Source organism: Paroedura picta, chromosome 4, assembly GCF_049243985.1.
Source record: "Paroedura picta isolate Pp20150507F chromosome 4, Ppicta_v3.0, whole genome shotgun sequence".
Lineage (NCBI taxonomy): Eukaryota > Metazoa > Chordata > Lepidosauria > Squamata > Gekkonidae > Paroedura > Paroedura picta.
In genome coordinates, this window is record NC_135372.1 from 10539687 (window position 1) to 10556469 (window position 16783).

The window sequence follows — 16783 nt, forward strand, 5'->3', positions numbered from 1 at the left end:
GCGCCGGGTGCTTGGTAACCGGCATTGCCTCTTTAAGCCGCTGGGGGGGGGATGGGGGGACTTAAAAAAAGGGGGGGAAAGAAAAAGCTGGCCCTTTTCTCACTGCACCCTCTCCCCGCCCGGCTGCCTGCCTGCCGCTTTCCGCTTGCTGGGTCCTGGGTCTAGTCTGCACACAATAGATAATGCACTTTCAATGCACTTTAGAAGTAGATTTTCCTGTTCTGCACAGGAAAATCCAGCTGCCAAAGCACAGTGGAAGTGCATTATCCTATGTGTGCAAACTAGGCCCTCTCCTCCTGGTGCGTGCCGCTTTCCATCCCATGCAGGCGGCGAGGCAGGAGTCTTCAGTGGCAGCACAGCCCCAGGTGGCCAGCTCCGGCCATGCCCTACTCCTCTCACTGCTGCCACTGCGCTTGGTGCCCCTTGCGCTGCTGAGCCCGGCCGAGTGGCGTTGCTGCCACCACTGTGGAACAAGCCGCCGCTGCACTGGGTGCCACTCATGAGTGCGGAGGGAGACGCAATAAAATCTCACTCATAATCTGCGTACTATAGCCGTCCGCTCATTTTGTGCTGCAGGAGGGGAGGCGTGAGCGCCGAGCTGAGGGGGGGAAGGTGCAGGTGCACCAGTGGACACAAACGTACAGAAGCGGCAGCTCCACAATGCACGTTTGCGCCCCCCGGCACGCCTGCGCCTCCCTCTCCCCCCCCCCACAGTCCCCGGGCCTCCCTCCCCCCCAGTCCCCAGCCCAAGAAAGGTTGAGGACCACTGCTTTAGATCAGTGGTCCCCAACCTTTTTATCACCGGGACCCGGTCAACACTTGACAATTTTACTGAGGCCCAGAGGGAAGGTAGTCTTTTGCCAAGGGACGTCGCTGCCACCAAAGCCCCTGCTCTATTTGTTTCCCCACCACCCGCTGGGGGCACTGTCAGCAGCAGCTGTGCAGTGCCATGCTGAGAGGGTGCCCCAGGCATGGTAGCCACTGGAGAGCACCAAAGGTGAGCTGGCGCCAGAGTGAAAGGGTCGCCCCCAAGGCAGCAGCTGGGGAGGAGGACGAGGAGGAGCCGTGGCCCGATACCAACTGATCCACGGACCGTGGCCGGTCCCCGGACCGAGGTTTGGGACCACTGCTTTAGATGATAAAACAAACACATTTCGGGTTGACATGCAAGCAGGGGCAGCCAAGCCGTGGCTCTCCAGATTTCCATGGACTACAATTCCCATGAGAACCACGGTTTGGCCACTCCTGTTCTACAGAATATCCTATTCATTTCTGTGAACCCCTCCCCTAATATGGCAGCCCCACTTAGCTAGGTACGGTATATGTGTGTGTGTGTTTGTGTGTGTGTGCGTGTGTCACGGGGCTGATAATCCCAATATTGCATAATGGGAGCTGAAAGAGGGTGACATGCTTTAGATATCTGTGTTGGGAAAGTCTGTCTTCTAACTTGGGGGTGCCAGTCCCCAGGTGGGACCTGTAGACCCCCCTGGAATTACAGCACATCACCAGACTGAAAGTGATCAGTACCCCTGGAGAAAATGGCTGCTTTGGAGGGTTTACTACACAGGATTATACTCCACTGAGGTCCCTCCTTGCCCCAAATCCCACCCACTCCTGGCTCCACCCCCAAAAGTCTCCAGGTATTTCCCAACCCAGAGCTGGCCACCCTATAGCTCATACGCTCAGCCATTCTGCTACCCAGGCCACGAGTACGGAGTCCGTACACGTGGCACAGCTGGGTATGAATCTGCTTCCTTCCACATTGCCTTGGGAGGACGGGGAGGTGAAAGCAGGTCTCTCACCGTATCCCAAAGCTCTCGTGGGAAGAAGTACAAACAAAACAAAGAAGAGCTTAGTGCTAATGGGGAAGGAAGAGATGTTTGTCCACTTAAATGTCAAGTTGTGGGTTGGATTCGGTACCAGGAAGACGTACAGAAGCATTGCCCAAGCAGGCTATACGTACTGTGAGCCATTCCGCACAAGGACCAATGTTGCCAATTGCTTTCACAAAGCAGAAACACTATTTTAAATAGTGGAGTCTCGGCATTTCGCATACCTTCATTCCATGAAAAGTGGGCTATAAAAACCACCACTTCTCTCCTTCTTACTATGCCTGTTCCTCTAGAGTCAAGAGACCCATATGTAATTGGCTGATTGCCGAAAAGGGGTGAGTGCTTCAGCGTGGTTCTGCTGCCTCAGCGATCACTGAAGCCCGAGGCAGCCAGTGCTGTGGGCACAGAGAGGAGCTCTCCGTGTTGCAGTGTTGGCCACCTCAGGCTTCAGTGATCGCCGAGGCCGTCAAACCATGCCGAAGCGCTCACCCTTGTTTCTGAACCATGGAACAGGGGAATTTTACCTCTGCATACCTTCTATTGCTTTATTTTATTCTCTAACCCAGGGGTTGTCAACCCGTGGTCCTCCAGATGTTCATGGACTACAATTCCCATGAGCCCCTGCCAGCAAACGCTGGCAGGGGCTCATGGGAATTGTAGTCCATGAACATCTGGAGGACCGCAGGTTGACTACCCCTGCTCTAACCAACCCCTCATGGTAGATTACGGTGAGAAAGAGTAACTGGCCCCCGATGAGCTTCCATGGCAAGGCAGAGATTTGATGGGTTTCTCAGATTGCAGTCTGACACTGGAACCACTGTGAAGAATAAGAAGAGTTTGGTTTTTATACCCTGCTTGTCATTAGCCGAAGGAGTCTCAGCGTGGCTCACAATTGCCTTCCCTTTCCTCTGCCCACCACAGACATCCTATGAAGGAGGTGAGGCTGAGAGAGCCCTGATATTACTGAAGAAGAAGAGGAGTTGGTTCTTCTATGCCGCTTTTCTCTACCCGAAGGAGTCTCAAAGCGGCTTTCAATCACCTTCCCTTTCCTCTCCCCAAAACAGACACCCTGTGAGGGAGGTGAGGCTGAGAGAGCCCTGATATTACTGAAGAAGAAGAGGAGTTGGGTCTTATATGCCGCTTTTCTCTACCCGAAGGAGTCTCAAAGCGGCTTTCAATCACCTTCCCTTTCCTCTCCCCAAAACAGACACCCTGTGAGGTGGGTGAGGCTGAGAGAGCCCTGATATTACTGAAGAAGAAGAGGAGTTGGTTCTTCTATGCCGCTTTTCTCTACCCGAAGGAGTCTCAAAGCGGCTTTCAATCACCTTCCCTTTCCTCTCCCCACAACAGACACCCTGTGAGGGAGGTGAGGCTGAGAGAGCCCTGATATTACTGAAGAAGAAGAGGAGTTGGTTCTTCTATGCCGCTTTTCTCTGCCTGAAGGAGTCTCAAAGCGGCTTCCATTTGCCTTCCCTTCCTCTCCCCACAACAGAAGCCCTGTGAGGGAGGTGGGGCTGAGAGAGCTCTGATAGAAACCACTCTGTGAAGATGGCTCTAACAGGACAGTGATGTGTATGTCAAAGAACATGCTGGTTGCCTGTGGAGGAGCGGAGAATCAACCCCGGTTTGCCAGATTCGAACTTGCCGCTCTTAACCACAATACCAAGCTGGCTCTCGTAATCAAATAAGTCCATTATCAGCTCATGCTTATAACCTACTAAGGGATTGATGGGAATTACTGCTTGGGAGGCAGCACAAAGCTGTGATTGCTGGCAGTAAGTAATTCTATAGTCACAGGACAGAAGCACCCCTATATTTGTATAGCCACCCGCTATGGCAGGTTACCCTAGAAGATAATATTTATGGCTAAGGGAGGGAACAGGCATGGGCACAGGCACCTGTGTATGTACATATGAACATTTTGTGAGCTTCCTGTTGCAAATGACTTGGGGAGGCCTCAGCAGCAGAGCATCTGCTCGACACACAGAAGGTCCCAGGTTTGATTCCTGGCATCTTCCATTAAAGATCAAGTAGGAGATGATATAGCAGATGATATTAAAGACTTCTTCCTGAGACCCTGGAGAGCTACTGGCAGCACTGACCAAGGTGGAACAATGGCCTGATCCAACATAAGGCAGCTTCATAAGTGTGTGAAACCAGTGAAAATTTCAAGTGTTTGGTGATATTTTTTTTTTGGGGGGGGGGTGCATCAGTTTTTGCATGGGGGTGTTTGCTGGTCTCTGCTTGAAGCACCCCATCATGTTCAGGGCCATAATAGCTAAAAGGTAAAAAAGAGTTGGTTTTTATACCCCACTTTTCACTACCCAAAGGAGTCTCAAAGGGGCTTACAATCGCCTTCCCCGCCTCCCCCACCACAACAGATATCCTGTGAGGTAGGTGGGGCTGAGAACGCTCTAAAAGGACTGCTTTGTAAGAACAGCTCTAACAGGACTGTGACTAGCCCAAGGTCACCCAGCTGGCTGCATGTGAAGGAGCAGGAAATCAAACCTGGCTTCCAGATTAGAGGCTGCCGCTCTTAACCACTGCACCAAGGTAGGGATTAGATGTGGTAAACCTGAGATACTTTTTTTTAATGAACTTCTGGGGGAAAAGATTGGCCCAACCAGTGTGGTTTTCCCATCCCACAGATTAGCTGCGAGACTGCAACAGCTGAATCCCGGTGAAGCAATCTTTTAAAAAACTATGAGTAACCCTAGATGCAGGGAAAGATGGGGTAGAAACGTGTTATAAATAAATACGGGTATTTCTATATGTTGGATATTTTGTATAAAAGTAATATTAGTTAGCAGAGTTATTATATAAATTATGAGACCATACAAGGCAATGTTATAGTATGAAAAGGGTGGGGAAAACGTGGAAATAAAAGAACCCTAAAAGACTTGAGTTTGTAACGTACCGATGCACGCGACGACTTCTGCAAAACTTTTTCTCTCTCCCTTTTTTTGCACTATCAAGTCACCCCTGACTTATGGTGACTCCAATGAGGTCCTAAAAGCAAGAGACATCCTAAGGTGGCTTTCCAACTGTTTGTCTCTGCATCACAATCCACCATGGTAGTCTCCCATCCAAATACTACCAAAGGCTGATCCTGCTGAACTTTCCATAGCTGATGAGATTGGGCTGGCTTGGGCTACCTAAGTCAGGGTACAGTTTTATTAGGATCCCATATAAAATGTGCAATATCAAAAAGAGAAGGAGTCGCAATGAAAGCTAATGAATGTATAAAGAATGTATATTGATGTTCCCTTAAGAATTCCATTCTCTAATAGTAGCGTAAAGTAGCATAAACAATCTCATAGACTGATCATAAATCATCTTCCTTTCAGTGGCAAGCCTCACACATTATTCCACACAGACAGAATCCACTACACCATCTTCTTCAGCTGAGACGACAAGGACAACAACAAATTCTTCCACCTCTCTCACTACCTCTATCATGGGTCACAGTACAACAGAGCTGATAAATTCCTCAAAGGAACCATTGACTTCTAACTCAACTTCAGATTCTGCTTTGGAGACCACAGGCCTTAGAACTTCTACAACAGAAACGCCCACCTCTCTCCCACCTTCTGTGTCTTCCTTGGGAAAAACAATCTCTCTCACACCTTCTTTAACCACCTCTGAGGCAACAGCCTTAACAACAGATGACTCCACTTCTCTCCCACATTCCACAACCACCTACGAGACAACAGCCACTACAATAGAGGCATCAACCTCTCCCCCATTTTATACAACCACCTCTGAGACATCAGAATCTACAACAGAGGCATCCACCTATCCCCCAAGATCTACAACCAAGTCTAAGACAACAGCCTCTACAGCAGAGGCATCCACCTCTCCCCCACTTTCTACAAGCACCACTGAGACAACAGAATCTACAACAGTTGCAACTCCCTCTCTCCCACTTTCTAAAACTGCAACAGCCTCTACAACAGAGGCATCAACCTCTCTCCCTCCTTCTACAACCACCTCTGAGTCAACACACTCTACAAGACATGCATCCACCCCTTCCCCAGCTTCTACAATCACCACAGAGACAATAAACTCTACAACAGGGGCATCCACCTCTCCCCCAAGTTCTACACCGAAATCTGAGACAACAGCCTCTACCACCTCACCGCAAATTTTGACAACCACCTCGGGAACAACAGCCACTACCACAGAGGCACCCACCTCTTCCCCACTTTCGACAAGCATCTCTCAGGCAACTACCACAAAAACAGAAGTATCCACCTCTCTTCCAATTTCTACAATCACCTCTGAGGCCAAAGCCTCTGTAGCAGAATCATCCACCACTCCCACGCTTTCTACAACCACCTTGGAGACAACAGTCCCTTCAATAGAGGCATCTACCTCTCCCCCATTTTCTTCAACTAACACTGAAAAAATAGAATCTACAATGGAGGAATCCACCACTTCCTCAGCTTCTACAACCACCTCTGAGACAACAGTCTCTACAACAGGCGCATCCATCTCTACCCTACTTTCGACAACAAGCTCTGAGACTACCACTACTACCACAGTAGCATCCACCTCTCTCCCACTTACAATAACCATTTCTGAGGCGACATCCTCTACCACAGAGGCATCAACTTCTCCCCCCCTTTCTACAACTTCTGCTGACCAAACAGTATCTATGACACAGGATTCCACCACTTCCCAAGCTTCTACAACCACCGAGACAACAGCCCCCACAACAGAGGCATCAATCTCTCTTCCTCCTTCTCCAACCACCTCTGAGGCAACAGCCTCTACAACAGAAGCATCCACAACTCTCTCTCTCTCATCAACCACTTCAGAGATAACAGCCAGTACAACAGAAGCATCCACCTCTCTCCCACTTTTTACAACCACCGCTGGGAAAGCAAAATCTACAACAGAGGAATCCACCACTTCCCCAGCTTCTATACTCACATCCGAGGCAATAGCTTCTACAAAAGAGTCATCCACCTCTCCCCCACGTTCTACAACCAGTTCTCAGACAACAGCCTCTACTACAGAGGCATCCACCTCTCCCCCAAGTTCTAAACTCAGATCTGAGACAACAGCGTCTACAACAGGGGCATCCACCTCTCTCCAAATTTTGACAACCATCTCAGGGACAACAGCCACCTCTACTGAGGAATCCACCCCTTTCCCACTTTCAATGAGCACCTCTCAGGCAACTACTACTAAAACAGAAGTTTCTACTTCTCTTCCAACTTCTACAATCACTTCTGAGGCCAAAGCCTCTGTAGCAGAATCTTCCACCACTCCTCCACCTTCTACAATCATCTTGGAGACAACAGTCTCTACAACACAGACATACACCTCTCCGCCATCTTCTATAACCACCTCTGAAAGAACAGAATCTACAACAGAGGCATCCACCTCTCTCCAGCTTGCTGTAACTATCTCTGAGACAACAGCCAGTACTACAGAGGCATCAACCTCTCCCTCACTTTCTACAACAACCTCTACAACAGGGGAATTCACCACTTCCCCATCTTCTACAATCAACTCTGAGACAACAGCCTCTATAACAGAGGCATCCACCTCTCTCCCTCCTTCTACAACCACTTTTGAGACAACAGAATCAACAACAGAGGCATCCACCTATCCCACACTTTCTACAATCATCTCTGAGACAACAGACTCTACAGCAGAGGCGTCCACCTCTCTCCGACTTACTGTAACCACCCCCGAGACAACAACCCCTATAACAGAGGCATCCACCACTTCCACGCTTTCTACAATCACCTATGAGACAACAGAATCTATAAAAGATGCATCTACCTCTCTCCCACTTTCTACAACTGCCTCTAAGGCAACAGTCTCTACAACAGAGGCATTCACCTCTCTCCCAACTTCTACGACCACATCTGAAGCAACAGCCTCTACAACTGAAGAATCCACCTCTCTCCCATCTTCTACAACCACCTCTGAGGCAACAACCTCAACCACAGAGGAATCCAACACTTCCCCAGCTTCTACAACTATCTCTGAAACAACAGACTCTACAATAGAGGCATCCATCTCTCTCCCTCCTTCTACAAGCACATCTGAGGCAACAACCTCAACCACAGAGGAATACAACACTTCCCCAGCTTCTACAACTATCTCTGAAACAACAGCCTCTACAACAGAGGCATTCACCTCTCTCCCAACTTCTACGACCACATCTGAAGCAACAGCCTCTACAACTGAAGAATCCACCTCTCTCCCATCTTCTACAAGCACATCTGAGGCAACAACCTCAACCACAGAGGAATCCAACACTTCCCCAGCTTCTACAACTATCTCTGAAACAACAGCCTCTACAACAGAGGCATTCACCTCTCTCCCAACTTCTACGACCACATCTGAAGCAACAGCCTCTACAACTGAAGAATCCACCTCTCTCCCATCTTCTACAACCACCTCTGAGGCAACAACCTCAACCACAGAGGAATCCAACACTTCCCCAGCTTCTACAACTATCTCTGAAACAACAGCCTCTACAATAGAGGCATCCATCTCTCTCCCTCCTTCTACAAGCACATCTGAGGCAACAACCTCAACCACAGAGGAATACAACACTTCCCCAGCTTCTACAACTATCTCTGAAACAACAGCCTCTACAACAGAGGCATTCACCTCTCTCCCAACTTCTACGACCACATCTGAAGCAACAGCCTCTACAACTGAAGAATCCACCTCTCTCCCATCTTCTACAAGCACATCTGAGGCAACAACCTCAACCACAGAGGAATCCAACACTTCCCCAGCTTCTACAACTATCTCTGAAACAACAGCCTCTACAACAGAGGCATTCACCTCTCTCCCAACTTCTACGACCACATCTGAAGCAACAGCCTCTACAACTGAAGAATCCACCTCTCTCCCATCTTCTACAACCACCTCTGAGGCAACAACCTCAACCACAGAGGAATCCAACACTTCCCCAGCTTCTACAACTATCTCTGAAACAACAGCCTCTACAACAGAGGCATCCACCTCTCTCCCATCTTCTACAACCACCTCTGAGTCAACAACCTCAACCACAGAGGAATCCAACACTTCCCCAGCTTCTACAACTATCTCTGAAACAACAGACTCTACAACAGAGGCATCCATCTCTCTCCCTCCTTCTACAAGCACATCTGAGGCAACAACCTCAACCACAGAGGCATCCACCTATCTCCAAACCTCAACAACCACCTCTGAGGCAACAGCCTCTACAATAGAGGCATCCACCTCTCTCCCTCTCTCTTCAACCACCTCAGAGACAACAACCAGTACAACAGAAGCATCCACCTCTGCTTGGAGAACAGCCACTGCTGGGAAAACAGAATCAACTATAAAGGAATCTATAATAGAGGAATACACCACTTCCCCAGCTTCTATACTCACGTCTGAGGCAATAGCCACTAAAACAGAGGCATATACTTTTATACCTCCTTCTACAACCACCTCTGAGACAAAGGAATCCACCTCTCTCCCACCTTCTACTACCACCTCTGAGGGAACAGCTTCTACAACGGAGGCATCAACCTTTCTCCCACTGTCTTCAACCACCTCCGAGACAACAGCCAGTATAACAGAAGCATCCACCCCTCTCCCACTTTCTATAACCAATGCTGGGAAAACAAAATCTACAACAGAGGAAACCACCACTTCCTCAGCTTCTACACTCACATCTGAGGCAACAGCCTCTACAACAGAGGGATCCATCTCTCTCCCTCCTTCTACAACCACCTCTGAGACAACAGCCACTACAACAGATGTATCCACCTCTCCCCCTCTTTCTAAAATCACTGCAGAGACATCAGCCACTACAGCAAAAGCATCCACCTCTCTCCCTCTTTCTACAATCATCTCAGAGATAACAGCCAGTAATACAGAGGCATCAACCTCTCTTCTCCTTTCTACAACCAACACTGAGAAAACAGAATCTAGAATGGAAGAATCCATCACTTCCCCAGGTTCTACAACCACCTCTGAGGCAATAGCCTCTACAACAGAGACACCCACCTCTTTTCCTCCATCTACAACCACCTCTGAGACAACACCCAGTATAATACAGGCATCAACCTCCCCCCCACTTTCTACAATCACCACTGAGAAAGCAGCATCTAGAACAGAGGAATCCATCATTTCCCCAGGTACTACAATCACATCTGAGGCAACAGCCTCTGCAACAGAGCCATCAACCCCTCCCCTACTTTCTACAATCACCTCAGAGACAACAGCCACTACAGCAGAAGCATCCACCACTCCCCACCTTTCTACAACCACCTCTGAGACAACAGCCTCTACAACAGTGGCATCTACCTCTCCCCCAAGTTCTACAACCATCTCTGAGTCAACAGCCTCTACAACAGAGGAATCCACCACTTCTGCAGCTTCTACAACCACAACAGAACCTAGGACAGAAGAATCAACCATTTCCCCAACTTCTACAATCACGACTGAGGCAACAGCTTCTACAACAGAGGCATCCACCTCTCACCTACTTTCTACAACCATATCTGAGGCAATAGCCTCTACAACAGAGACATCCACTTCTCACCCTCCTTCTACAACCACCTCTGTTACAACATCCAGTACAACAGAGCCATCAACCTCTCCTCCACTTTCTACAATCACCTCAGAGACAACAGCCACAATAACAGAAACATCCACCATTCACTCCCTTTTTACAACTACCTCTGAGGCAACAGCCTCTACAACAGAGGAATCCACTACTTCCATAGCTTCTACAACCACTTCTGAGACAACAGCGTCTACCTCTCCCCCAAGTTCTACAACCATCTCTGAGTCAACAGCCTCTACAACAGAGGAATCCACCATTTCTGCAGCTTCTACAACCACAACAGAACCTAGGACAGAAGAATCAACCATTTCCCCAGCTTCTATAACCACCTCTGAGGCAACAACATCTTCAACAGTGGAATCCACCACTTCCCCAGCTTCTACAATCACAACTGAGGCAACAGCTTCTACAACAGAGGCATCCACCTCTCACCTACTTTCTACAACCACCTCTGTTACAACAGCCAGTACAACAGAGCCATCAACCTCTCCTCCACTTTCTACAATCACCTCAGAGACAACAGCCACAATAACAGAAACATCCACCATTCACTCCCTTTTTACAACAACCTCTGAGGCAACAGCCTCTACAACAGAGGCATCCACTACTTCCATAGCTTCTACAACCACGTCTGAGACAACAGCATCTACCTCTCCCCCAAGTTCTACAACCACCTCTGAATCAACTGCCTCAACAATAGAGGCATTCCCCTCTCACCTATCTTCTACTACCACCTTTGAGACAACAACTTCTACAACAGAGGCATCCACTTCTCACTCTCCTTCTACAATAGAGGCTTTCACCTCTACCCCCCTTTCCACTGCCACCACTCAGAAAACAGAATCTAGAACAGAGGAATCCAACACTTCCCCAGCTTCTACAACTATCTCTGAAACAACAGGCTCTACAACAGAGGCATCCATCTCTCTCCCTCCTTCTACAACCACCTCTGAGGCAACAGCCTCTACAACAGAGGCATCCACCTCTCTCTTTCCTTCTACAAACACCTCTCAGGCAACGGCCTCTACAACAGAGGCATCCACCTCTCTCTTTCCTTCTACAAACACCTCTCAGGCAACAGCCTCCACAACAGAGGCATCTACTTTTCTCCCACTTTCTACAATTACCTCTGAGTCAATATCCTCTACAACACAGACATCCAAATCTTTTTCACCTTCTACCGCCACCTCTGAGACAATAGCCCCTATCAGAGTGCAACCCACATTTCTCCAACCTTCTACAAACACTCCTGAGCCAACAATTTCTACAACAGAGGCATCCATGTCCCTCCCAACTTCCCAAACCACCTCTGAGTCAACAGCTTCTGTCAGCAAGGAATTCACCTCTTTCTCACCTTTGACAAGACTTTCAGGGGCAACAGCCTCTCCAGCAGAGACATCCACCTCTCTCCAACCTCCTACAACCACCTCTGAGATAACAGCCTCTACAGCAGCGGCATCCACCTCTCTCCAACCTCCTACAACCACCTCTGAGATAACAGCCTCTCCAGCAGAGACATCCACCTCTCTCCAACCTCCTACAACCACCTCTGAGATAACAGCCTCTCCAGCAGTGGCATCCACCTCTCTCCAACCTCCTACAACCACCTCTGAGATAACAGCCTCTCCAGCAGAGACATCCACCTCTCTCCAACCTCCTACAACCACCTCTGAGATAACAGCCTCTCCAGCAGAGACATCCACCTCTCTCCAACCTACTACAACCACCTCTGAGATAACAGCCTCTTCAGCAGAGACATCCACCTCTCTCCAACCTCCTACAACCACCTCTGAGATAACAGCCTCTCCAGCAGAGACATCCACCTCTCTCCAACCTCCTACAACCACCTCTGAGATAACAGCCTCTCCAGCAGAGACATCCACCTCTCTCCAACCTCCTACAACCACCTCTGAGATAACAGCCTCTACAGCAGTGGCATCCACCTCTCTCCCACCTTCTAAGGCCACCTCTGAGATAACAGCCTCTCCAGCAGAGACATCCACCTCTCTCCAACCTACTACAACCACCTCTGAGATAACAGCCTCTCCAGCAGAGACATCCACCTCTCTCCAACCTCCTACAACCACCTCTGAGATAACAGCCTCTCCAGCAGAGACATCCACCTCTCTCCAACCTCCTACAACCACCTCTGAGATAACAGCCTCTCCAGCAGAGACATCCACCTCTCTCCAACCTCCTACAACCACCTCTGAGATAACAGCCTCTACAGCAGTGGCATCCACCTCTCTCCCACCTTCTAAGGCCACCTCTGAAGCATCAGCTACTATAACTCAGGAACACACCTCACTCCCAACTTCTACAACCGCAACAAAAACAACAGCCTCTACGACAGAGGAATCTACCTTTCTCACCCCTTCTATAACCATCACTGAGTCAACAGAGGAAGCCATCTCTTTCCCAGCTTCTACAACAACATATCAGACAACAGCTTCTACAACAACATCCCCCATCACCCCACCTTCTACATCCTCCCCCTCACCGGGATCATTGTCTCCCTCACCTGCTGTTCATGGAACTGAGGCTAGCGGAGTAACATCCATGGGATTGAGATCTTCTTCGCCGTTCCTGCATACAGTTTCCTCTTCCGAGAGTTCAACATCTTCTTCTTTTGTGACTCCCATAGATGTTGATATTCATAGCACACAACAAACAGAAAGTTCTACGCCACAGGCCTCACCGGTTGTCTCAAGCACTTTCACAAGTAAGTTCAAGTTTTTGCTTTGTCGTTTCCAGTCATTTCCACCCAGATGCTTTCCTTCTCCTTGGTGTAAACTGCACGGAGCTTTTATTCCAACCCCAGATCGATTCAGTCCCTGCCCTCTACACAGAATGCGATTTCCCTTTGGATTTGGGGCGATTTAAAATTTCCTTCTGCAGCAAGAAGGATTGATTATTGTGCGATATCTCGGACTGCTTTTAAGCCTCAATATCCATTTCGGAAAGAAAGCTCCGTGGTAGAGAACCTCTGATAGGCTACACCTGGTCATGTGACATGCTTGCCTTAAATGAGAAGCCCCTAATTTCTCTCAATTTCTGTCGGGCCTGGATTTTTCCTCCCTCCTCTGCCTTTTTCGACCTTCTCCCCCACCCCCACCCCTCCAAGAAAAGAAAGAGGCTCCCTGCTTGTTTCCTCTTCCCCCCCCTTCAAAAAAAGAAAGAGGCTTGGCTCCCTCCCCCCCTTTCTGAGCCTCCCTAACCACGTGCAGACGACTTTCCTGTTTCAATGGGGGGGGGGGGAGAGGAAGAATCAAGTTCAAAGCGATCTGAATTCAACAGGATTGACAATGGAATAAACAAAGTAAGTGCAGACTCTGCCCTTGGCTTCCTTTTCTGCAACCTTTACCAAACCTGTTTTCATATCATCCTTTGGGGAAGATCATAGTCAGAGCCCCTTTAGAGGCTGCATAGATGTAAAAGTGCGCAACCGTATGAGTGCCATTTTCCGCAATGCTGCTGCAACAGCCATTCAGAACTATACCTTTTGTCTTTTCAAGAAATCAATCATGGTTAGATCTAATAGTCTGCTACAGGCTCTCTTGAAATCCTGGGGCTTCCTGTATCGGTTGGTGTTAATGAATGTTTAATATATTTTTAAATTTGTTATTTATCAATGATATGACCATAGGGATGTGCACTTCGGCTCGGTTCGGCCGCCTCGGCCATCTCCAAAGCCCGAGGCAGCATGTAGGAGGCCACCGCCACTCCCCTCCTGTCTTTGCTGTGGCGCTGGCTTTCTATGCTCCACCTAGGGTTTCAGTGATCACTGAGGTGACCGAACTGAGCCAAAGGGCACATCCCTAGACCACATATGGTCATGATGACCCACCTAACCCCCAAACGGCCAATGAGGGGCCTGGAGGGGGAGGGGAGGGGAGGGGCTCCAGGTGGGCGTGTCCACAGATCTGCTTCCCAACCACATTCTGCATGAGCATGCCACTCCCATGGTTTCTTGAAGCCTGGAGAATGTTCCAGGAGTTTCTCAACAGTAAAAAAGTTGAGGAAGGCTGGTCTACTACAACAATATGCTAGTCCCCAGATTTCATTGTTTTGAACTGAAGCCTCCTCCAGCAGATCCACTAATTTGCACTTGCTGCCTTTGTAAAAATTGTCCCCCTGAGGTAAAAAGACAAACATTCCGCAGATGGTGCATGTCACTACGCAACCTTCTTCATTCTTCATGCCACTTTGAGTCATCTGAACTGCTCTACAAATGGTCCTACACTTCACTGAAATCTTCAGCTTGATCCTCAGGCGAAAAGCCAACCACCAAGAGTCCTTTAGCTCTTGCCCTTGGCTCCTTACAGAGTATTCTGGTTTAATCCAGACCCCAAGAGTCCTTTGGGTTTTGTTAGTATTGCCTCTGGCAAGCAAGAGCCTTTTATAGCACAAAGGCCTACTCAGCAGAGGGCAGAGCTAGCAGTCAGCTCCTGAGTCAGCTCCTGAGATAACGCTCTCCTTCTCCCAGCTCCTCCAAATCTTCTTGTTGTTATAGTGTTTTTATGTCTGTGGTTTTAAGGGATTCTATTGGGATTTTTATGCAGACGTTTTGTGACCCACTACGAGCCGTTTGGGACTGGCGGGCAAGAAATATAAACAAACAAACAAACATCTTATATAACACTATCATGGAGCCATTCCAAAGTGATACAGTAAAATATCATTATTACTACCATTATTACTACCATTATTACTACCATTACAGCTCCTATAGCAATCCATTAACAGTCATAGATGAGAAAGCATATAGCTCCAGCTTCAGCTCCTGGAGATATATTATATCCACAATTTGCAACTGCGAAAGCAATCCTTAGGGTAGTATAGTAAACATAACAGGTGATCTAGACGTATGTTCTCGTTGTGCATCCTTGTTTCATAAAACGTTTTCATCACGTGATTACATAAATGGAGATGTAGTCCCATAAATCTCAGGGACTTCTTCCATTGTAATGCTCAAGATAATAGATGCTTGGAGTTGATTAGTCACATGACTTTCCAGCCAATAAATGGCTCAAAGCAATACTGGCTTCCGCATTTTGGACTCCAAAAACTGCGCAAGTAATATTTCTAACAAGAGCCTCTTGTGGCGCAGAGTGGTAAGGCAGCCGTCTGAAAGCTTTGCCCATGAGGCTGGGAGTTCGATCCCAGCAGCCGGCTCAAGGTTGACTCAGCCTTCCATCCTTCTGAGGTCGGTAAAATGAGTACCCAGGTTGCTGGGGGGTAAACGGTAATGACTGGGGAAGGCACTGGCAAACCACCCCGTATTGAGTCTGCCATGAAAACGCTAGAGGGCGTCACCCCAAGGGTCAAACATGACTCGGTGCTTGCACAGGGGATACCTTTACCTTTACCTTTAATATTTCTAACATTACAAAACTTAACTAGTTTCATGCTATAATGATGATGATGATGATGATGATGATAAACATAGTCCCACTCACAGAGTCATTTACCTTATTGTAATCAATACACTCATTGTAATCAGACATTCCTGCTTGATTGAAAGCTATTTGCTCTCTGTTATTGGGGGTGGGTAGGACCTTCATCCGATTAATTAGGTACCGTTGCTGTTCCACAGCTCCTGTTTAAAGACATATCACCCAACATCATATAAAACGTGATAAACCATAATTGGATGTTAAACCATGTGGAACAATAGTATGGAGTCTGAATAAATATTTTGCCTCCTGTTGTAATAAAAAGCAATGTACATTAACACAGCTGTATCTATGTGCCTAACATTTATATAATACGTAGAATTTAAAACTATTTTCAGAGTGCAACTTTCTCAGTAAAATGCAGGACTAATGGTGTCTCCATTTGTTTAATTTTTGATCTGTGTTCTATAATTCTTCTTTTTATTGATTTTACAGTAATTACAATGTACAGTTCCACACTGAAGTATTAGGCTATAGATCACTCTTTTTGAATTTCAGTTTGTAAAAACTCTTAAATGTTTTTTTTTTAAATGTGGTCAATCAAATATGTTGATTTCCAGACAGTTTTCACAAATTATGATTTCCCACCAGGTGTCATATTATTAGGTTTATAAAAATCTGATCTACTCAGAGTATCCCTAATACTTGAAGTCTTTCTGAGTCCGTTCAATGGATTTTGAGAGTAGCCAGCAATATCTGACACAATGAGACAATCCATTCTTTCTGTGTTAGCCAGGGGAGTATATTCCAAAGACCAAGTTATACGTTTTTCTACTGTAGATAGTGTAAGTCAGAACAGTCTTTCCCCGAGTGTATTTTCTGTTTGAAGCACTACAGTCATCCTAATGATGGTTGCTTCTCTTCTCTCACCCTAGGTTACAACGAGCCCCCTCTAGAGCCAAGTAAGTGTTGTAGATAAG

At 47.8% G+C, this 16783-nt stretch overlaps 1 protein-coding gene across 2 annotated transcripts in view; it reads left to right on the top strand.

The window, feature by feature from the left end:
* Positions 1–16783, top strand: part of LOC143834908 (uncharacterized) — a 97494-nt gene that overhangs the window by 42536 nt on the left and 38175 nt on the right. For both annotated transcript variants that reach the window (XM_077331815.1, XM_077331816.1), the window contains exons 3-4: positions 5180–13129; positions 16739–16765. In XM_077331815.1, coding sequence (XP_077187930.1) covers positions 5180–13129; positions 16739–16765 — 7977 coding nt within the window. The remainder of the gene's footprint in view (positions 1–5179; positions 13130–16738; positions 16766–16783) is intronic.